This window comes from Toxotes jaculatrix, chromosome 21 (assembly GCF_017976425.1).
Source record: "Toxotes jaculatrix isolate fToxJac2 chromosome 21, fToxJac2.pri, whole genome shotgun sequence".
NCBI lineage: Eukaryota > Metazoa > Chordata > Actinopteri > Toxotidae > Toxotes > Toxotes jaculatrix.
In genome coordinates, this window is record NC_054414.1 from 11,062,515 (window position 1) to 11,084,987 (window position 22,473).

General features: G+C 42.3%; 1 protein-coding gene across 1 annotated transcript in view; it reads right to left on the reverse strand.

The window, feature by feature from the left end:
- The window catches only part of lrp2b (low density lipoprotein receptor-related protein 2b), a 34,745-nt gene extending 13,760 nt beyond the window's left edge, over positions 1–20,985 (reverse strand). Inside the window, exons 1-48 of the mRNA XM_041067114.1 lie at positions 20,919–20,985; positions 19,870–19,980; positions 19,502–19,624; positions 18,952–19,068; positions 18,723–18,833; positions 18,469–18,585; positions 18,033–18,149; positions 17,753–17,896; positions 17,484–17,600; positions 17,113–17,241; positions 16,669–16,838; positions 16,344–16,567; positions 15,930–16,136; positions 15,613–15,815; positions 15,302–15,442; positions 14,655–14,864; positions 14,309–14,501; positions 13,856–13,981; positions 13,590–13,720; positions 12,902–13,039; positions 12,483–12,761; positions 12,142–12,381; positions 11,916–12,038; positions 11,639–11,755; positions 10,951–11,328; positions 10,424–10,669; positions 9,984–10,192; positions 9,703–9,887; positions 9,322–9,550; positions 8,840–9,017; positions 8,541–8,669; positions 8,136–8,302; positions 7,872–8,015; positions 7,653–7,762; positions 7,050–7,227; positions 6,739–6,952; positions 5,728–5,964; positions 5,403–5,594; positions 4,713–5,185; positions 3,631–4,078; positions 3,306–3,471; positions 3,005–3,163; positions 2,621–2,910; positions 2,272–2,475; positions 1,824–2,066; positions 1,367–1,492; positions 1,062–1,181; positions 65–196 (exon numbers count right to left, since the gene is read on the reverse strand). Coding sequence (XP_040923048.1) covers positions 65–196; positions 1,062–1,181; positions 1,367–1,492; positions 1,824–2,066; positions 2,272–2,475; positions 2,621–2,910; positions 3,005–3,163; positions 3,306–3,471; positions 3,631–4,078; positions 4,713–5,185; positions 5,403–5,594; positions 5,728–5,964; positions 6,739–6,952; positions 7,050–7,227; positions 7,653–7,762; positions 7,872–8,015; positions 8,136–8,302; positions 8,541–8,669; positions 8,840–9,017; positions 9,322–9,550; positions 9,703–9,887; positions 9,984–10,192; positions 10,424–10,669; positions 10,951–11,328; positions 11,639–11,755; positions 11,916–12,038; positions 12,142–12,381; positions 12,483–12,761; positions 12,902–13,039; positions 13,590–13,720; positions 13,856–13,981; positions 14,309–14,501; positions 14,655–14,864; positions 15,302–15,442; positions 15,613–15,815; positions 15,930–16,136; positions 16,344–16,567; positions 16,669–16,838; positions 17,113–17,241; positions 17,484–17,600; positions 17,753–17,896; positions 18,033–18,149; positions 18,469–18,585; positions 18,723–18,833; positions 18,952–19,068; positions 19,502–19,624; positions 19,870–19,980; positions 20,919–20,985 — 8,812 coding nt within the window. The remainder of the gene's footprint in view (positions 1–64; positions 197–1,061; positions 1,182–1,366; positions 1,493–1,823; positions 2,067–2,271; positions 2,476–2,620; positions 2,911–3,004; positions 3,164–3,305; positions 3,472–3,630; positions 4,079–4,712; positions 5,186–5,402; positions 5,595–5,727; positions 5,965–6,738; positions 6,953–7,049; positions 7,228–7,652; positions 7,763–7,871; positions 8,016–8,135; positions 8,303–8,540; positions 8,670–8,839; positions 9,018–9,321; positions 9,551–9,702; positions 9,888–9,983; positions 10,193–10,423; positions 10,670–10,950; positions 11,329–11,638; positions 11,756–11,915; positions 12,039–12,141; positions 12,382–12,482; positions 12,762–12,901; positions 13,040–13,589; positions 13,721–13,855; positions 13,982–14,308; positions 14,502–14,654; positions 14,865–15,301; positions 15,443–15,612; positions 15,816–15,929; positions 16,137–16,343; positions 16,568–16,668; positions 16,839–17,112; positions 17,242–17,483; positions 17,601–17,752; positions 17,897–18,032; positions 18,150–18,468; positions 18,586–18,722; positions 18,834–18,951; positions 19,069–19,501; positions 19,625–19,869; positions 19,981–20,918) is intronic.
- Between the last annotated feature and the right edge of the window lie 1,488 nt (positions 20,986–22,473).

Consider the following 22,473-nt stretch of genomic DNA (forward strand, 5'->3'; position numbering starts at 1 on the left):
CACAAAATAAATAGGTCACCAACATTACCCTCACACAGGGTAATAAATAAATGTGCATTCTTACCGCACTGTAGTTCAGGAGCTTCATCACTGTTATCCCAGCAGTCACTGTTGCCATCACAGACCAGTGACTGGGGGATGCAGTTTCCATTGGTACAAGTGAACTGGCTGGGACTGCATGTCCTGATCTGATCCTCTGCACAGGAACAGACAAAGCGAAATCATTTCCAAAAGGCATGAAGTGATCTACTCTATTCATGGACCACTAATGAGTAACAAGTCAGAAAGTCCCATCAGGCTACCAAGACTGTGAATTACAGTGAAGCTAATTTAGAACCAAACTATTCTCTATGTAAAAACGTAGCCCTAAAGACAAAAAAGTCACCTCTTTCCACCGTTTGCTACTTCTCTCATATGGCGTGCTTTTATCAAAGGCTTGTGTTATAGTTGGTTGTTTCTGTGTAATGTCTTTAGCCGTCTAGCTAATGTGTGGTTGGCCTCGCTGCTTGGCTCTCAGCACATTGTTTCGGATGCTGCCTCTTCAGGTGGTTAAAGAGGTTCGTTGTGTTGCCACCCGAAGCTCGAACCTTCTCTGTGCAAACTTTGCAAATGACACTTGTTTGCGCTTTGTCGTTTGGAGAAAACCCAAACCAGTTCCATACAACTGAAGTGGAGCTCTTTTTGGGGACCAACTCCCCAACTTCCGTTGTCGGCCATAGCTAACCGCTACACCTTGATTAAAAACAACGAGGCTAGCAAAAAAACCCAGCACTGCTCGTACTTCGCCGTGATTGGTTGGTCATGTTCACGTGAAGCGGGCTGTTACCCAAGGAAAAAAAAAAACTTCTCGTGCGTCTGTGCGCAAGCGTAGAGCTGCAATTAATAAAATGCGCCCTATAGACGATAATACGATCTCTCTCCTCTGGCAGATCGTCAGCACTTTCTAATCCTTCACGATCTAATAACGTCATATCGCACTACTACTGTGAATATGCTTCTGGAACGTAACTTGTACCTGTCAGCTAAAAAATTATAATCAAATTAAACTGCAGAGAACTGACCACAGGATGGAGGTTCATCTGTCGCATCACTGCAGTCTCTGATGGAGTCACACACCCAAGATTTAGGGATACACTTCCCTCCATCACAGCGGAACTGGTCTGGAGAGCATGTGCGACCAGCTGTAGTGGAGTAAGACAAAAATGCAATTTCATAGATTTAGATCTGTGTCTATATATATATATATATATATTCGTGCTCACCTGGTAAAACATGAACTCTGAGGGTGATAGAGTTCTTACCAGCAGGTCTCTCTGTCTCTCTCACTCACTCAGTGATAAGACAGATGCTGAAGTTTTCAACTTACCGCAGAAGAGAGGATTCTCATCACTGTTGTCTCCACAGTTGTTGTAGCCATCGCACAGATTTTCAGGGTAGATGCAGATGTTGGTGTTGTCACATTTCACCTGGCCAGAGGGACACGTCCTGTCAGCTGGAGAGGGCCAAGGAGGGCACAAGATCGTAGACACAGGGTAAATGTCAGTCCTTTGACAATAGACACATGCTTCTTATTTAACAACACATCTTGAAGGTGCCTAGTACAAATGTTCATACATAATGTTCAACTATCAGCTGTTGAAAAAGGCCTTGCTTCAACTGTATTTACTGAGGAAGAGGAGATCTTTGCTCATGCTGAAGAATCACTGCCTCGAGACTTAAATCAGCAAATTCAAGCTTATTCTTAAGCGTGCTGTTGCAATATCAACCATAATCAATTCCTCAGTTCATGAATCAATCCCTGGGTCAGCCCAGTCACCACTCACGGCAGTTGATTTCGTCCGAGGTGGCGTTGTCTCTGCAGTCGTTGTGGCCGTCACAGACAAAGGATGCACTGATGCAGCGTCCGTTGGCGCAGGTGAACTCAGTAGCGGGGTTACAGGTGGGGAAGGGGCAGTCCCTTTCGTCGCTGTTGTCACCACAGTCATCCGTGTAGTCACAGGTGTAGCTGAGCGGCACGCAACGCCCATTGTCACAGGTAAAGTCCATAGCTGAGCAGGTGTGGAAGGCTGCGCAGGAGGAACGACAGATTCAAGATTAATTTCCTAAACATGATGTTTATGTTTTAGGTTTTCTGCTTACTCTCTTTATAAGAGTGAGTTACATCTGGAATCCATCAGCTGAACAAGTTTACATTCCCTGTTAAGCAGCAGGGGATAAAATGGTCAAAGCCAAAAACAGAATGTCCATGTCAGATTGAAATTCATTTCTTACCACACACTCTCTCCAGCTCGTCCGACTTATCCTGGCAGTCGTCGTAGCCATCACACTTCCAGCGTGCTGAGATGCAGTTACCATTGAGACAGGTGAACTGGTCTGGCTGACAGCGTTTCCCTGTGTCTTGGATGCAGTCTTTGCCATTGTTGGCCAGGTACCACTTCCCCTGATGAGGACACTGGCACTCTGGGCCCAGTGGACCTGCAGGAGAGAATAAGGGAGGTGAAGGAATTTAATAACTGAGAATAGAGAGACTGTCTTTTTATTTAGTAGCACTGTATGTCTTTTTATATTATTTAGTGAGCGATTCAGTGCCTTGTTCATTACCATCCATGTTTTCTCTTACCGGGAACACAGACATGACTGCAGCCCCCATTGAATTGCTGACAAGAGCTGGAGCAGCTCTCCTGCTTGGATGCAGTATAAACGTGGATGTCGTTTGGTCGGTACTGCAGGTCCTGGGCCAGCACCGCAAAGCCAGAGCCATCGTCCTTTCCAGCCCTGAAGACGGCTCTCTCAGTCCAGTCGGTCCAGAAAATGTCCTGCTGGAAGACGGTCATGGCATATGGGTAGAGGGCCCCCTGCACGATCACTTGTCGGTTCTCACCAGTCAGAGTAGACCGCTCTATCTTGTCTCTGTAGGAAGAGGGTAAGGAGGAAAGAAATCTGAGCTGCAGGGGATCTTCAGCAATTATGTATATACATCATATATTAAAAAGACTGAACATACAGTGAGGCATCAGCCCAGTAGAGCATCCTTTCCTTGTAATCCAAAGAAAGGCCATTGGGTGTTGTCAGGCTGCTGTTGATGATAGCAGTCCGGAAGTTTCCACCCAGTGTGGCCCTCTCAATCTTAGCCGGGCTGCCCCAGTCAGTCCAGTAAAGGTAACTGGGCAGAAAGAGCAGAGCGAGAGAGAAGTGAGGAAAGGGAACTCATCAATATACTTTAATGATGTTCACACCATTAATACCTCAAAACAATTTTCAATGTGTAGACATTTGCTAGTGAAATAAAAGCTGGTTTCTTTTACCCATAGCAGGGGTCGACAACAATGCCTCTGGGACGGTTTGCGTGGGCAATGATGGAGCGATTCATCCCATCCACCCCTATGGCCTGGACATTACGCCTGTAGTAGTCAGTGAAGTAGAGACGCTTGTTGATCCAGTCATATGCCAGCCCCTCTGGATCATCCAAATCTGTGCAGTATAACAAAGAGGAGAGGTTATTGAAATAATAAGAGACAAAAACGACCATGAAGGAAACATAGAAATGAAACAGACTGGGTGAGAGAGGACAAACAATACAGCCAACAATAACACAGTAAGATGACATGTTACAAGAAAGCAATGACTCACTTGCAGCTATGATGACAGGCGGGCTGGTGACGGATGTTGTGGTGATGTAGGCAATCCTGCTTCGACCTATCCCCATGTACTGGGCGAAGAAAATTCGCTTCTCCTTGAAGTCATAATCCAGTGCCATCAAATTGTAGCCCAAGTTCATCGTTGGAATGGGAGCGCTGTGATCTGCAGGGTCTAACCTCAGGCTGTTAAGTGTGTAGTCTGTGGTGAAAACTAGAAACTCATCCTGTCCATAACCACACGTCACTCCGTTACTAAGGAGTGACCCATGTGCACAACCACATTTTGGTTTCTCCTGGCCGGGCATGGCGAAGCAGAACTGCTGGCAGCGTCCGTTATCTTCCTGACATGGGTTAAAGCCCACTTGGTTGGCAGATGTGGGCTGGTTGTGAGGATCAAAGACGGTGACATCGATCAGTCCATCGAGACTGTCTCGAATGACCTGGTAACATCGTAAATAAATAATTTGTTATTTAATGGAAAAGCACAGAACATTAATAGGAAGATTACTAACTGTTCTGAACTGACTCTGTTAGTTACTCTCGGTTGTTTGATCCTACTTCATCACTTTTTTACTGTAACACAACTGTTATGATGCTAATTAGTACATTTCAAGCAAATGTAGCCCAGAGTTGAAATAATGAATCCATTCGTTGATTGACAAAAAATAAATTAGCCAAAATGTTTTTACCTAATTGTAAACTCATTATCTTTGGGTTTTGGATCATTGGTGAGAAAAAACAAGACACGTCATGTCATTACCATGTGTTGTAACATTGTGCTGCAACATAGAGTGTACATAACAATGAATCAATTATTTGAGAAAATAATCTGTAAAATAACTGATACTAAAAATAATCATTAGTTGCAGCTTTAGTGCAGATGTCATAAAACTATTTTGGACTTAACAATATCACTGTACATGGTTATAACAAGAAGAAATTTTGGACATAAATTGACAAGAGTCCCTGTAATATTTGTTCCCATATATTGTGTATGTTACCTGAATTATTCAGTTATTTCAATGGAATATCACAAATAAAGCAAATTCTTTTTAAAGCTAATTTAAATCTTACCTCTGGCTGGTCAGTATTGGCTGGGTCTTTACTGGCCTGGAAAAGCTTCCCAAGCTTTTTATCCACCCACAGCATGTAGTTTCCAAATATAGCCATTCCTGTAGGAGACGGATATCGGCTCCCATACCTGATAATCTGCCTCTGTGTGCCGTCTGCGGCCATGCGGGAGATCATATCAAGAACATCATCTGTCCAGTAGAGGAAGTTATTAGTGTAATCAATGGTTAGGCCACGAGGTGATGCTAGGCTCTCTGATGCCAACACTGTGCGGTTGGTGCCATCCAGCAGGGCTTGCTCAATCTTGGGTGTTTGGCCACTGTCAGTCCAGAAGAGGTAGCGAAGCTTGGGGTTGACAGCCAGGTCATGGAACTGGTCCTGGGAGGACTTGAGGAGAACCATTCGGTAGGTGGTGTTGATAGCCAGCACCTCCAGGAAGGTCTCACTCTCAAAGGCGTTGGTGAAGTACAGGTTACCTGAAGAAGTGAAAGGCAACACATGAAAGAAGGGAATGGGAACATCATTGTAAGCAGAGAGATACCCAGGTGTAGTGCTTGACAGGGAAATATGTTAGGGTAATATAGCTGTAGTTCTGAATGAAATGAATACACTTAATTTGCTTTGCTCCTAATGCCTCCTTGTAAAGGTAATGGATGAATGATGGGATGGTTGTATGGTTGAGTGGCTTCATACCTGCAACCCAGTCCACAGCGAGGCCTTGGATGCCTTTTCTTCCAACGCCTGAGGTGATGACACTGCCATAACCCCCTCCATCTGTTTTGGCCTTGAAGATGCCCCTGTACGAGGTGGAGGTGGCGTTGTCAGTCCAGTACATAAAGCCAGATTCAATGTGGAGGTCCAGCTTGCCCTTAATGGAGTAGGAAGCTGCAGAAGAGAAAAAAAATGCTACTTGTAATTGATGACGTGGTATTTATAATTAGCAATTACTAGAAAAGGTTGAACAGCATGCAAAACAGACTCAAATAACATAAATCAGAAAAATATGAAGCCAACATACGTCCACCAACGGGCACCATAGCCTCAGAGTGGTCTGAGCTGTTTATGTGGAAGCCACGGATGTACTTGTGGGTGGAAACAATGGCGAACGATTCATACTGTTCACAGCGGGATCCATCTTGAGAGGGGTAAAAGCCTGTGGTGCAGGCACAGGTCTTTTGATTGTCTGGTTTGGGCAGACAGAGGTGGGGACAGCCCCCATTGTTGGAACTGCAAGCATTAGTGGTCCCTGCTGAGTCTGAGGCAGGAGAGAGAAAGAGAGTGGTGCTGCTGAGCATTAATGGATGACATGAGACCACATTAATGTAGAGGAACTGAACAACTGAACTGCACTCAAAGAAGGGAAAGAGGTGCAATGCAATGGTTTCTCATATTGGACATTTTTCAAACAAGATATATTTGTGCTGTGCAGAATCTTCGACTTACATTTTCAGTGGTATGTAAGAGAAAATCTTTCATTTTCATCAACTGAGAAAAATGTCCTCAGAAGCTTGTCTTCTTGAAAGTTTATTATTCTTATCATTACCACCTGAGCATTTATGTATTGTTTATTTATTTAGCATCTGCATACATGAAAATATATTCCAAAAAAATGTGCGATACTGCTACTATGCATTACTCAGGATATAAAGGTATTCCTTTCTCTATTTACCACCATCTTATTAACTTGTTTTTTCTTATAAATGATGAATGGCACACTGACACACACACACACAGGTGAAATCAGAAGAGAGAGAAATCTCAGAAAAAAGTTAGTTCTCTTTTGAGAAAGAACTATGACGACTGTAATGGTACAAGGCCTTATCAACACAAAAGCTACACTCAAAAGATGAAACACAAGTGGTGCCCATGCTTCTGCTGTGTGCTGTCCTTGAGGAGGACACTAAGCTCCCGCTCGCTCCCTCACTGGCAATAATTATCTGTTGCATAATAAACAGTCTGGATGAAAACACCAGAAAACCTCAAGGACAGACACTTCTGCATTAAATTAAAAACCCACGAATCCACGTACTGTCTCTGGCGTGCACTTTGAGAGCACGCAAGCCAGACATGCCGCTCCTCATCACCACCATATTGGCACCGGTGTCCTTGTCCACTCTCTCAATGACTTCATAGTCCAGGTCAGTGTAGTAGAGATGGTTCTGGTAGATCGTCAGCCCCCATGGATGGGACAGACCACTTACCACTGTCACCCGGCTAACTCCATCCATGGTGCCACTTTCGATCTGGGCAAGAAAAAGAAGGAGGGCAAAGAGGCTGCTGAAAGTAGCTGAAATGTCCAGCATCATTTTTCGACCAACATTTAATGTACGCTGTACATACCACCCCTGAGCCTGCCACACCCCAGTACAGTTTCCTGGCAGAGATGTCAGCAGTGATGAATCCTATGTTCACCATGTTTCCCGTATAGAGGTTCCTGAGATTGCCTCCGTCCATATCAGCGCTGGCAACCTTGGGAGGAACACCATTGTCCGAACCCTTGTCTGTCCAAAACAATTTCCTGTAGAGGGAAAGTGTAAATGTGTGAAACAGCTGAAGAGGTTTCAGATAGGTGAGTCAGTCCTTATGCACTGTTTGCACCAAGTGTCGGAGGTTTTCACTCTGGTTGTGTGTGCAGATCTATTGAGAATATACAGAAAAAAACATTTTCACCAACGTTGTCAGCCAGATACTGTCTGCTCAATTTACACTACTCGTGTCCTCGTCTGCTGCTTGAGTCTTTCCAGTGGCAGTGAGCATGTGTAAATTAATAAATATTGTTCATTGCCATCAAAAACACAGACATAAGGATGAGCATCTAAATATGTCTGGCCATTTTACCCACAGTAACAGAAACTTTAGGATTTCTTCCTCTCATTTTGCCCATGCTATTTAATTCAAATAAGACAACACGTTTTTTTTTTTCTCAGTGAACAGATGCTTTACCCTCTGACTGGATCCAGAGCTATTCCAATAGGTTCTCCTGCTCCCTCCGGTTTGCCCGTAGAGGCGATGAGGGTCTTCCTATAGCGTTGGTTTCCATCAACACGTATAACCTAAGTACAATTGTTAAGTTTTGTTTATTTATTTGCATAATGACAAAGCAAAAACTGGAAGACAGTTTTGGAGATTTTGGGCTCTGTTTTTGTCTCGGAAGGTGCTCACCTCTATCGCTTTAGCAGTGGGATTGGTGTAATACATTATTCGGCCTATCCAATCAAAAGCCAGACCACTTGGTGAACCCATGAAAGCAGCTGGAGCAAACTCAGACCTGTTGGTACCGCTGGTTTTCACTCGCCATATAGAACCCTGATGTTACAACAAAATCACTGTGCATGAAAACAAACCAAAAGCTGTCTTTGTATCACATTAAAATCATTATATATCATAATGCATTTATCCAGTGTTCAACTTAAGGCCTACACTCACAGTGCCCTGCACCCAATAGACAAACTGCTCCTGGTCATCAAATTCGATGTCCCGCCCCTGGCTAATGCCAGATACAGGGGCCATTGCGTTGTTGGATGGGTCAGTGGGGTCCAGAGGAATGCCAAAAATCACAGAATCTCTCACCACCATCAAGAAGGGAGCGTTGTCTAGAACAGAATAGGAGCACACATGATGAGAGGAGCACACATGATGATGAAAAGGTGCCAAGCTGTAGGTCAGAGTATATATTTCAACAGGAAAAGTACAAAATTAATATCAGTCAAAATAAGAAAATTAATATTCAGCCTGAGAGTTTATACATACCAAGATTTCAACATGGATAAATCCTGTGAACATTGCCGTAGAGAGAACTGTGAAAAATAAAAACTACTATTAAACACCTACCTTTGATACAGGTGCGTTTATCAGCATCCAGCTTCCAGCCAGACTGACAGTGGCAGGTGTAGTATCTGGGTCTCAGGCCCGACAGCAGGCACAGCTGACTGCACAGGTGTTCTCTACATGGGTTGATGGCTAAAGACAGAACAACAATATCACCTTCAATCAGACTTAATACAACATTTGACATACTACTTCAACAAACTATCCCATTTGTTAGATATAACAGTTCTCATGTTAAATATGAACCAAAACCAAAACTACAAGTACGAAAGTTAATTTGCTGTTTAATTACTGGAAGTTACCTGCTGGTTGTTTGATGGGATGATCCATAACGATGCCCATGGGTTGGTAGACATTGTTCATCAGAGTAGTGATGTTACCACCGTGAAACTTGTTTGTCCTCATCACCTTGCTGGTGTAGCGCTCCGACCAGTAGATGCTGTCCTCGAATACAGTCATGCCATGTGGATGCTGGAGAACCTGGTGTGAGGTGGGCATGCAGAGGGGTGGTGATTATTTATTTATCTTTTAGACTTTATTCTAAGCTCAAGGGTTCCTTTTCAGGGCCGCCCTGACCTACATTTGTAAACAGGTACACACTTATGACCATTCACATGTCATCCATTATACTGTCTGATGTAAGAAGTAAATGTGAGAAAAGGTCAAAAATCCTTTACAAAAAAAATGGGCAGAAAGAATCATGGGTGACTTTGATTTTATCTTGTTTCATTTTGATTAATGATTTGTCACCATGGGTAAAATATCCCAATCAGGCTAAACCCACCATGTCACTTGCCATGACCTGATGGCGGTTGTTGCCGTCATAGTCACAGTAATCAATATATTTGAGGTAGGCGTCGGCAAAGTAGACCCTGCGTGTAGTGTAGTCCAGGGCCAGACCATTAGGCCAGTAGAGCTTAGTGCTGACAATGACTTGTCTCATGGCTCCATCCATGTCAGCTCGCTCTATCCTGGGGTTCTGACCCCAGTCTGACCAGAACATCAGGTTGGTGCTGGGAGGAATGAGAGTTGATTGTTTATTATGTCTTGCGACTGAAAGTTCAGGGGCTCAAAGGTGCTGAAAGACACCATTTTATAAAGAATTATAGTGCTAAACACATGGTAATATTAAAAAAAAAAAAAAAAGAACAAAGTCATGTCTTACTGGTTTCGGGGATCAAGAACCAGTCCACGGGGGCTGGTAACATTCTTTGTGAGGAGGACTTTGCGGAAGCGACCGTCTAGAGTGGACACCTCAATGTTCTCCATGACGGAGTCAGTCCAATAAAGGTTCCGACCCACCCAGTCCACGGCTATACTCTCAGGAACCATAAGACCAGTAGAGAATACCTAGAATAAGAGAGAGGTCACAAACATTCAACGCTGGTCACAGTGAGAATATTGCACAGTTTTGATTTAATGCATCTGTGGGATTGTTTCTCTTACTTCTCGTCTGTCAGTGCCGTTCTGGTTGGCACTCCAGATCTTCTTCTGTGAGGCATCGGCCCAGTAGATTCTGGAAGTGGTGCGGTCAAAGTCTACAGTCACGATGCTTGAACCGCTGATCACTGGACGCATCTGGGGTGGTCTCATGTTGATCCGGTTAGCGATGATCTGACTTCGCTTGGCAACCAAAAGTACAGCTGCTAGTGGGTCTACGGGCAGAAAAATATCTTGTTTCATTTAACTTACATCTTTATCTAACATCTTCTGCTTTATTTGTATGTAGTACATAATTTTATTAGTATCTTACTATTTTACAACTCAAAAACATATTTATCTAATAATAGAAGAATATTATTTGAAATCCAATTTTCTTTTTATATTACATCTATTCAGGATCGTTTAATTGCAGACTTATTTGCAATGCCATGCTTGTTGCTTACCTGCAGTTTTGCAGGTGCGTCCATCAGGCTCTAGGAGGTAACCATCTGAGCAGTAGCACCTGAAGCTTCCTCTCTCATTGTAGCACTGCTGGCTGCAGAAACCGGGGATCAGACACTCGTTGATGTCCTCACAGGTCTTGGAGTCATTCAGCTGAAATCCTGGTGGACAGGTGCACTGAGCCCCGAAAGGTCCTTGGACACAGCCATGACTGCAGCCCCCGTTATTCAGCGCACAGTCATCTTGGTCTTTGTGAAATGACAGTGACAGTGACAGATTATGAAACAAGGGGCCTGAACACACTCGTGTATAGTCCCCTCATCCCTCCTACATAGGAACAAGACACAAAGACAGAAAGAGAAGCAAAAAGACTTCAAACAATGGAATTGTATTGTTTGAAATCTTTTGGTATTTGTTTTTCACCTCTTTTTTTGTTTGTTGTCGTTTTGCATCTCTTTTTTAGCTGTTTTACATCTTGTTTTGCATCTCCGATCACACACACACAAGAAACATTATTTCTCAAACTCACTGCAGATAGGTGACTCATCTGCTCCATTGGGGCAGTCCCTCTGGCTGTTGCACACCTTGTCCAGGTCGATGCACACCTGGTCAGTGGGGCACTGCCACTGTCCTGATGGACAACTAAACGGAGGAGTGGGGCAGTTCTGTTCATCACTCATGTCCCGGCAGTCGTTGTCGCCATCACACAACCAACTTGTCGGGATGCACATCTTATTGGTACACTGGAAATAGTTGGATCTGCAGGTGACAGGGGGGCAGGAGTGGTGTTCATCGGATCCATCCTCACAGTCTGGATGGCCATCACACTCCCACTCTCCTGGTATGCAGAAACCATCCGTCTGGCACTGGAATTCGTCATTGTGGCAGAGCCCTGGACCTCGAGTGGCTGTAGAGACCACAGACATTTAAGAATGCTGACTGAAACTGCAGTGGCTCACTCACCAACTCACCAACAGAAAGCTGAAACACTGAACAGCAAGAGAGGTGTACTATCTATAAATTAGCATTTTCATTGATTTACGTTTCTGACATTTTTATGATAAAACCAACAATAAAATGAAAATAAAACACATTATTAATAATAAACCTGACAGAATTTCAAGTGGTGCAATCAATCATGATTACATCACTAATTAACTCAATTGACATAATTAATTTTGCAATATATGTAGCTTAAGTCAGTGTTGCCAGCTTACGACAGTCTCGTTCATCAGAATGGTCCCTGCAGTCAAAAACTCCATCACACTGATATCTCGAGCTGACACACTGGTCCCCACTGGCACAGGCAAACTCATAGGAGGCACAGGAAAACTCTTTAGTGAAGAAGAAGAAAGATTAGAGGGAAAACACACAGCAAAAATTGTGAAGATCTAATTCAGAAACCCCAAAATCAATTTATTTGGCTCAGCAAGGAGGCAAATGATCAACATAAATAAAAAACAACATAAACAGTAAAGTTATAGTGATTCCTACCACAGTTTTTCTCATCAGATCCATCCAGGCAGTCCTGGTCTCCATCACAGACATAGGAGTTGTGGATACAGCGGTGGTCCGGACACAGGAAGTAGGCAGGGGGGCATGTAGTGATGGTTGAGTCTGTTGGTGGGAAGACGTATGTGATGATATTTGTATGGACAGCATTACATGAAGTACAGTCTTCAAGAGTGATGTGATAATGGAGTCACAGCCCCAAACTTACTGCAGTTGTGTTCATCAGATCCGTCACCACAGTCATTGTCACCGTCACACAGCCATGTTTTAGAGATACACCTGTTGTTATCGCAGGTAAAATAGCCAGCTGCACAGGTGGTAGGGAGACGAGTGGGACAGTTGATTTCATCAGAGCCATCGCCACAGTCGTCCATGCCATCACAGCGCCAGCTGGACAGGATGCAGTGCTTGTTGTTGCAGGTGAATGCTCGTGGAGAGCAGGTCGCTCCTGGTAAAGACACATAAGGCAGACAGTTGGATTACTACAGTCATTTGCTCAATAATTTCCTTCCATTATTCCACAAACACGCACATTTTTTATACATTCACCTGTATCAGTGCAGTTGACCTCATCAGTCTTATCTATACAATCAACAATCCCATCACAGCGGTACGAGTTGGGTCTACAACGTCCTTCATCACACTCAAAGGAGTAGTCGCCACAGATGTTGTCAGGTGGGATAACAGAATCGTCCTTGACGCAGTCCCTCTGATTGGCCTGAAGTTTCATGCCGTATGGACAGCCACACACTCGACTGAAGGAGGGAGTCGGGAAACAGAAGTGGCTGCAGTGCCCGTTGGGCACCATACTGCACCGGCTGGTGAAGGCTGTCGGGAGAATGATGAAGAAGCAGTCAGTGGGTTTGTTCATTATCATATCTGGCAGGCTCACTGCTCATATATCACCCTGGCCCTGCAGTCTTTGTTTATTCTGTTTTGAGGAATGCGACAGTTCTGTGTGAACTTACTGCTGTGCAGGTCAGCTGTGTAGGCCTTAACGTTCATGATGCCGGTGACTCCTTGTCTGATCATAATGTTTCCTCCTCCATCCCTCTTCCTCATCTCGAATATCGCTCTGGTCCGTGTATCAGACACATACAGGTAGTCTACATGACAAAAACAGACGGGCAAGTATTTAAAAAAAACACCAGTGGCCTCTTATATTCAATTAGTGTCCAACTGTGCTAAATATGCACAACCACGTGTGCTAAATATTATAAGCTCCTTTTAAAACTGAGACGGCAGTTGTATTATAATTTCGGAAAGACAGGTTTGACTCTTAGTTAAAAAAGTAATTATTACGAGTCAGTACATGAACAAAGGTACTACACACAGCATTCCCATTTGGCAGAAAGGAAAGGATTACTTGTTTATAATATTGAGCATAAAAGTTCTGGATGGGATATGCAACAAGATATAATGGCGTGACATTAATTTACATAACCCACCATTTATAACTGCTTTGATCTGAATGTAAATGTTCTCTCAAATAAGACAGTTCAGGTATTTTTAGAGGCTAATCATAAAGTTTGGGTTTCATTGTGTTAAAGCTGCAGATAAACCTGATTAATATGATATACAATTTGAATATTGTGCATGTGTGATATAGGTGTATTTGAATAGGTGGGAGGCATGTAGAGAGACTATGAAACCCACCTGAATAAATTGTCAAAGAGTAGGGTTGAGTGATCTGGCCGATATTGGTAAACGTCTGCCTGTCATAGCCTTCAATGCCAATGTAACCAATCTGGTCCAAGAGGGAATCCACCCAGTAAAGCCTGTCCATCCTGTCAAAGGCCGATCACAAGCATTTAATCAGTGGATGTAAAGGGATAATCCACACAAAGCACATACTAATATTTCATCTCTTAAACTGTTCACAGCAATTGATTAATAATGCTCAAGGTCATCTCTGTGCTTACATGTAGTCCACAGAGAGCCCATAAGGCCATCCCAGAGTTGTGTTGACAAGAGGAACAACATTGCTGCCATCGGTGAAGCCTCTCATGATGACCGCCGGACGGTACCAGTCAGACCAGAACAAGTAGCTGTCAACATTTGATCAGACACACAAGAACTCAGACCTCTTTTTTTTCAGTCAGAAATAAAACATCATGAGACATAATGAAATGAAGAGTAAGCAATCTAAATTAGTGAAGTGGTGTAACACAGCAGATTACAGTAAAAAACTAAGGTTTTCCAACTGAAAATACTACTTATGCACGACATCAGTGAAAGGCAGTCGTGCTCTGCCATTACTAGACTGTGATATTTAAGTACAGAGGTTGTAAACCAGTGAAAGTGCTGTAATGTGTAATTCCCTTGATGTCCCAGTCACCCTCCATTATTTACACTTGATAAATTTGAGCACTCACCCAGCACTGGGATGCACTGCGATTCCCTTTGGGTTTCTCAGTCCAGTCACAATGTCTCGTCTGGATTTGTCTGTGACCCTGAAGGCCACCACCGATTTGTAGGAGCTCGTGGTCCAGAACAAAACTTTGGAGGTCCAGTCATAAGCCATGGCATCAATTATTCCAACTCTGTAGCCTGTCAAAATCTGTTGGACTGAGCATGCATAAAGAAAATCAGTATAGTGACGTGTGATGCAAAGGATTATGAGCACAGCTTTGACAAAATATATCATTATGAAATCATTTTGCACTATAGAAGCAATTTTTTTTTCAGTGTTGGTGCTTCACAAATGTGCTAAAAACTCACCGCTGCCATTGAGGTTTGACTTGTAGACAAGGCCTCTGGACCTGTCATTGTAGAAGATGGAGCCCTCGTTGCCGTCAAACTCAACAGCCGAGCCAGAGAAGGACGTTCCGAGTCCTGTGAGGGGCAGGGTGATGTCCTCCTGAAGGGATATGTTCAGTGGGATTCCTCGCACCGCAAGAGAGGTAGCCAACAGCAAGTAGTCCTTCACCTCTGTTCAAAGAGTGAGTGACAATGGTTACTCACAGGTATTCAGACTCTCTAAACAATTTAATCACGTATCCCTGATAATTTGTTGTTGGGTAATTGACAAGTAAATATATGTTATAGTAAAGCACATAATTGCTTAAATTTGATTAAAATTCTCAAATAATAACAATTTTAAGAATGATTCTGGTAATATCTATGTACGGATAACTTCATTGGTAGGCCAAACTGTCTACATGATACCAGACATCATAGCCTCACCTTGTTTAAAATACTTATTTTTGTTGAAATACAAATAATTTAGAAAACGTGTGAACAAAATTGTAAATGTCAGTGCTTGATTGAATTAAAGAGATGCGGATCTGACAGAAGAACACGTAGAATATTGACAATTTGAGCAACATCCCAACTCTAAAAATCATGAACTCAAAAAGGAAACTCACTGAAGCAGGTCCGACGGTCAGGCTGCAGGTCGTAACCATGGCGACACTTGCAGCGGAAGCCCAGACCGTCATTGTCGGAGCGGTGACTCAAGACACAAATGTGCTGACAACCACCATTGTGTCTGCCGCAAGGGTTCATCACTGTAAGACATGACAGATGTGGCAGGAAGACAATGGGGTTTTTTTTCAGCTCAGTGTGGAATCACTTTGTAAACATAATGGATGAGACTCAGAGAGTTTGGAGTGTTAAAATTAAAAGACAAGTTTTTTTAAGTGGAGTACAGTTGGAAGTTAGAGGTGCACTTCATTACCGACAGGCTGCAGGACAGGATGTGAGGCTACAACGTGGCCAGGTCTCTTTGTGGTACGATAGAGGAGTGCTGGGTTGCTGCCATTGAACCGGTTGGCCCTCACCACGCCCATCTTGGTCCAGTCAGTGAAGAATACGTGGTTTTCAAACACAGCAATTCCAAAAGGATGCGGAGCCTGGGTTCCACCATTGAGCACTATTTTCCTTGGAAACAGCAGCACCACAGAAATGGCCATTATTGTTTACTTCTTTAGAAAGTTACCCTCCAGCTAAGGAGAAAGCTTCCATGACAGACAACTTTTTCAGTGCAACCTGTACCTGTCCAAACCACTGTAGGTGACAGTCTCCACAGTGTCAAAGTGGCTGTCAGACCAGTAAACCCTCTGAGTGACAATATCAAGGGTAATCCCTGTTGGAGTGCCGAGTCTGCTCTTCACCAGCTCTAAGCGATTACTGCCATCCATGAAGGCACGTTCGAGCTTCATCTGCTCACTGGAAACGCCCATGTCTGTGAAGAACATATAGCTGCAAACAAACAAAAAAGTACAGACTTGAAATGCTATACCGTCTAAGCTGTATAATATCAGGTCAAATGGATGTAAAATCTCTCAGAACAGTAGCATTATATAGGGTTCGTTAACTGCCAATACCTACATAAATTACACACAATGTTACATGGTATTAAAATCAGTTTCACAAGCAAATTTCCGAGACCGAGGCATTTAAACCCACCCCACTGTAGGGTCCAGGGCGAGGCCATGAGGCGTATGCAGGTTTTCAGCTACCAGTGTGACCCGATTCCCTCCATCAAAATCGCACATGTCAATGCGCTCCACCACAGCCTCTAAGACGTAGAGTTTGAAGTTGATCCAGTCCACAGCGAGGTTCTGGACACTTTGGACTGCGACAGTCAGAACCTCCTTAATGTTACCCCCATTAAAGTTGGCTGAATATACCTGGCAAAAGAGAGTGTAGAGTTCAGATCACAAGTACTTTGTGCTTTGCATATACAGATTAAGGTTAAGAAATCTGTCATCAGACAACGATCCACACTGACCTTTTTGGTGTATGTATCACTCCAGAAGACTATGTCACTGTGCCAGTGGTAAGCAACCCCGACAGCATAACCTTTGCCCTGGGACGGCACCAAAGTTCTGACAAAGCGTCCATGCATATCAGCCATCATCACATCACCCCCATTTGTGAAAATGAGCTGTGGCATTCCACCTGGAAATCACAAATACCAGACCTCAGCAGTGTTTGTATAGTTTTCTTACATATTTGATATAATTATATAAAATATGCATATTAAATATACATAGACATATGGAAAACCATCTGTGATATTGTTAAGTATGAAAAAAAAACATAGTAAAGTTCTATATAAAAACTGTTAGCTGTTACCACATTTTTTATGCTCATGTACAACACATCAGAGATTGCATGGTCACTTTTCATATATATTGCATTAAGCTACCGCGTGATGTGTGACTCTCTGTACCTGACACATTGGCTTTGCACACATGACCCTGCTCCAAGAAGTATCCATCAGCACAGCTACAGTGGTGTGTCCCAGGACGATCTTCACACAGCTGGTCACAGATCCCCCAGATCTGACAGTCATCATAGTCTGGCCAATAAAATAAAGCCATTTTATATCCTATTTATATCCTTTAGGCATTAGGGTGAGGATAACTACCAGTTATGAGCAACCAGAGTCAGTTATTTTTAGCGTTTCAAGGCTTGACTCGTGTTGAAAGCTAGAACAAAAACCTGACACATTTGACCAAGACTTTTCATCAGTTCCAGTGAACAAATGTTTAAGACGCTTTCCCAGAATGCTGCAACAAATGTAGATTATGTGGAACCTACCTACGCAGGAACGACTGTCATTGGCTACAATGAAACCGTCAGGGCAGTAACAAGCACCTCCTTGAGGAGATGGGTGGCAGAGGAACTCACAGCTCAAAGCAGAGCACTGATCCAGGCCTGTGAGTAAAAATATTAAATACACCAACATCATAGTCAAAGCTAGGTCAGGCCATTTAATTTTCTACTTGTGATCGTCATCATTGTCAAGGCAGCCTGGAAGTTCATTATCAGAATTGTGAAATGCATTATATTCAATCTGTGTCGCTTACTGCAGGTTTGCTGAGCTGTGGAGTTGGTCTCATCTGTTCCTCCAGGACAGTCAGGTTTGTCGTCACAAACTTTGCCCATTGCTATACATGCTGTCGAGCCTGGGCATCCCCATTCACCAGGGTAACAGTCTCGAGAGTTACTATCTAAAAACCCAAGAAACACTTGTGATTATGTTATGAATTACAAATATTTCCATGTGTTACTCTGTGGCAGTGATGCAAAATAAAATTTAAAAATAAAAAAATAAATAAAAATATTTGTAGGAACTATTTTTCTCACCACATCCTTTCTCATCACTGTAGTCTCCACAGTCGTTGAACTTGTCGCACACCCAGTTCTGAGGAATACAGCGACCACTGGAGCATGTGAACTCACTGCCGCTACAGCTCTGGTACACTAAGGAATAAACAGATTGGATGCTCATTTATTCAGGTTAAAGAGTTACCCATCTACATTCACACTGCAACTAAAAGATGGACCTATCTAAGACTGATGTCACAACAATTACTCATTTGTTTAAGTACCTGATTTGAACTTGAAAATACATTAATATTCACCACTGAATTTTGTATCAAACTGTTTAGCAGCCTAAGCATACTCAGGTTTATTAGCACTGCAGTCCTTCCCTTTATGTTTGGATAACAGGCTGGGCTTTTGACAAGGTAACTTCATCAGTTCAACTGAATAAATGAACAAACACTTATTTCATCCTTACCACAGCCTTGTTCGTCACTGTTGTCCCCACAGTCATCCCAGTGGTCACATACGAAGGAATGTGGAATACAGTAGCCATTTGTACACTGATACTGATGGATGGGACAGTGCTGAGTAGCTGAAAATAAAACACAGAGACCATGTTTACAAGAGGCCAATATGCACACTGAGATTTTACATTTGCATTTGCTGCACAGAGAACTTTTTCAGTGCCAGTGACACACTCAGGTTTCGCTGTGAGCCTCGCCTACTCACTGCAGTTGAATTCATCAGAGCCATCTCTACAGTCCTGGAGCCCATTACAGTGCTGAGAGTTGCTGTAACAGGCCCCGTTAGCACATGTCTTCTCAGTGCAACGAGGATAGTCTGCAAAAATAAATAATTTTATTTTAACACCAACAAAATTATTCCTATTGAAAAAAAACTTTCAATGACTTGACTCTGTGGGAGTGAAAATGATTTTTGGACTGTAAAAAAATCTTACTGCAGTTGTTCTCATCAGAGTTGTCCACACAGTCCTTCACGTGGTCACATCTGTATTTGCTGGGGATACACTGGCCCTCCTGGCATGTGAACTGGTCTGGGCTGCAGGTTTGTCCGCCTAAACCAAGAGCATGTGAAATGCTATGTTTCTGGAGAACTAGTCTTGTAAATGTGAATATATAATAACAAAATTCTTGAAGGGCATTTCAGCTAAAAAACACAAAACATTTTATTATGTGTATATTGATTAGATTCATCTCTCTGACGTGCTGAGCCATGAACAAAAACACAAGTTATTAACACGAGTTTTGTTTGAACTCCATGAACACTGACAGGCTTAAGCTTTATACTGAGATGATGTGGCCTCCTAGTGGTATTACTCTTCATTACTGCACTAGAGCAGGCATCTTTGTGTTGTCTGTGATGTCTCTGAACGTTCTGAATAATATGCTCATGCTTTATTTGTATAGCGCTTTTCATACAATTACAATCTCAAAGAAAATAGTCACGTAATTTCAGTTTTTCTTCACACAAACAATCAGTCTGCATACCACAGGTTCTTTGTTCATCCGAGCCATCGATGCAGTCTTCCTCCCCATCGCAGACAAATCCCGATGAAATGCACTCACCACTCGTCACACACTTAAATTCCTGTGAGGTGCACGATGGAGGTGCTGCCACAAAGAACAGAACAGGAGAGTTTACACATAGATAATAATGCTTAGGGTTCTGGGTTTGGGTGAGTTTTCATGTTTCTGTAAAACTCTCTGTTGTATTTTCGCTGCCAGGCTTTATTTTTCCCAGTTAATTAACATAATGTCTGTGTGGTGGATTTGCAAAATCAAAAACGCTACAAACACTGGGTTCTAACCGTGTTCCTTGGTACTGTTTGTTTTCAGTGACTGGTTGTTATACTTACGACAGTTTAGCTCATCTGAGTCATCTGTGCAGTCTTTAGTTCCATCACACCTCCAGGCTATGTTTATGCACTGTCCACTGGTGCACTCAAACTCCCCACTGCCGCAACTTCCTGCACAAAACACACACCGGGGATGAAAGGTCTGTCATCATTCATTTTTTTATGGGTCATCTTTAAGGTGGCCTTTTCCTGTAAAAGTCTTTGCAAGAGAGGTCATTTGTACATTGTTTAAAGTCCTTTCAGTGATAGTTACATTGCACTTGTGAACATATGATGTCCATATCATTTGGGTGAAAAGACAAATGAGTTACCATGTTTATGACAGCTGTTGCATTTAAACCTCAAAACATGTGATTTACCCTTAAAAGAATAGTTAAATCTTCACCATAAAAGGACAGACACATCTTATGACCTTGGAGTATACAGCCATACATTTGAAATAGATAATTGAGGTCTGAATCAGCATGGAGATGTGTACTTTGTATCGCATATACTGTCATAACTTTTCAATAAAATTTAGCCCCCAACCCAAAAAAATAAGGTTGTAGTTGTTAATAAAATAGCAAACTTTGCATTGGCTACCAAGCAAAGCTAAATAGCAATGGCATTATTTTAGGATTTTCTTCAAAATGCTGATATGGTTTGGGAGGTAAAGTGTTTACTGCCTTATACTCAGTGTACAATGTTTCAACACCACGTCAGTTCATCTGCTTCAAAATCAGAATCAGAATTATTTCACAACAGCTGAAATTGCCGATCACTGCAAGTGATTTTTATCAACGTAAAACGTTTTGCACAGTGTTCTTCAAACCACTCAAACCTCTTTTAAGTGTGAATCACTGAAACATTTCTGTGCAGCTGAAAAAAATTACAACAAAATTAAATCCATTTAAACTCAAAATAGCACTGTGATGATACACAAATCCCACTAATTATTACAAATCACTACTTAGTATTTGTATTCTTTGCATACTATTTGCATCCCCATTAGCTTGAACAAATTAGTGACTAGAAAATGTGTTCTTTTGAAATCAAGAGTCTACACATACCTTGTGCAAGTTGAAATCCTTGGGACAGCAGAAGAAAAAACAGAAGATGAAGACCTGTACAGCCCATGACTTAATTCTCAGCCTTCCTCCCAGGTTTTTAGTTTGACAAAGTGTGTGCACTCATGCTAAATCTGCACCCTGACTCTTGAGGACGACAGCGCCTTTGGAGGACTGAGATGTACAACCTGAAGCAAACCACAGACCAATAATGTGACATGGAGCGATACAGCTTTTTATGGCTTGCTCCTTTACGTAAACTTCATCTAAGATTAACTTATACTTGTTGGCATGCTGTCTACATCAGCAAGAAAAAGTAACTACTCATTTTTGTATAACAGTGTGGCAGGAAGTTAACACTCTCACTATAGCTGAAACTACATATATAGCACATTTCTTTATGCATCCACATGCAAAATATCAGTAAATTTCAGCCCAGATGCCATACAGTATTCACTCAATGAACCAATTAAAAAATAATGATAAAAATGAAATTCCTCTGTGGCTGAGTTTTTCTTTTCGGGTCGAATACAAATGTGATCCTGAATGTTTTTCATCAGTTCCTCATGTTCTATGAAGAACTTAAAAGATCAGAATTTAAATCTGAATATTTTACAGTATTATGCGTTGTATGTACATATAGAGTACTATATGGCACAAATATGGCATTATGGGCATGTGTGACACCTCTTTAATGAATTACAACCAAATACATGCTGGAATAAATATTATTGACAGTAACATTGTAATTGCACAGTATTGGGTTGTGGTACACGACTATATGACTGTGCTACTTGACTATATTTTTTCACATAAACAACCATATGGGTATCTTTATAATGACTTAATCTATTTTATACACATGGATAGGTTTCAATATGTTTATGTTTTACACTCCTTTTAAGCAGAGCAGTAAAAAAGTAGCATAACAGATTGTGTGTGTAGCATTTTATTATCAAATCTCTGCCACATTACTGGAGCATCATTATATTTACACTTATCAAATGTACTGATGACCAGCAGCTACTGGCTTCTTTATCGTATTTTACAGTGTGTGACCTTGCAACAGCAACATTGCTCAACTGGTTTATAGCACAGAAGAATGTTGCTCCGCAGTGGTCGCTGTACTTGCAGCATAAATGAAGTCAAAGCTTTATGAATAGCTACACATGGTGAATGCTGGATGAGTGAAATGCCTTTTTTGTCACATTCATCCTCCTCAGTAGAGTGAAAGGAAACTGTGGTGTAGCTACAGTTACAGCTAAATAATTTGTGGACCATCTGCTTCGGCAAGAAGCAGCCACATCAGCAATACAACAAATCAGATGTTAACTTTCTGGCAACACAGATGATCTGTTCCATAAAACCATGTGTTCCCAGTCACTGGAGCTTTGCTGGCTGATTCGCCTGCTGTGCATGTAGCCACAGTTTCTCCGTTGCTACATGTTAATGAGAGATGACATTTGTTACAATGCCTTTAAAACGGAACCATATTTGTAGATCAACAATTATAAAGAAGGATAAATTTTACCTTGAGAGAACAATAACCTACAAACTT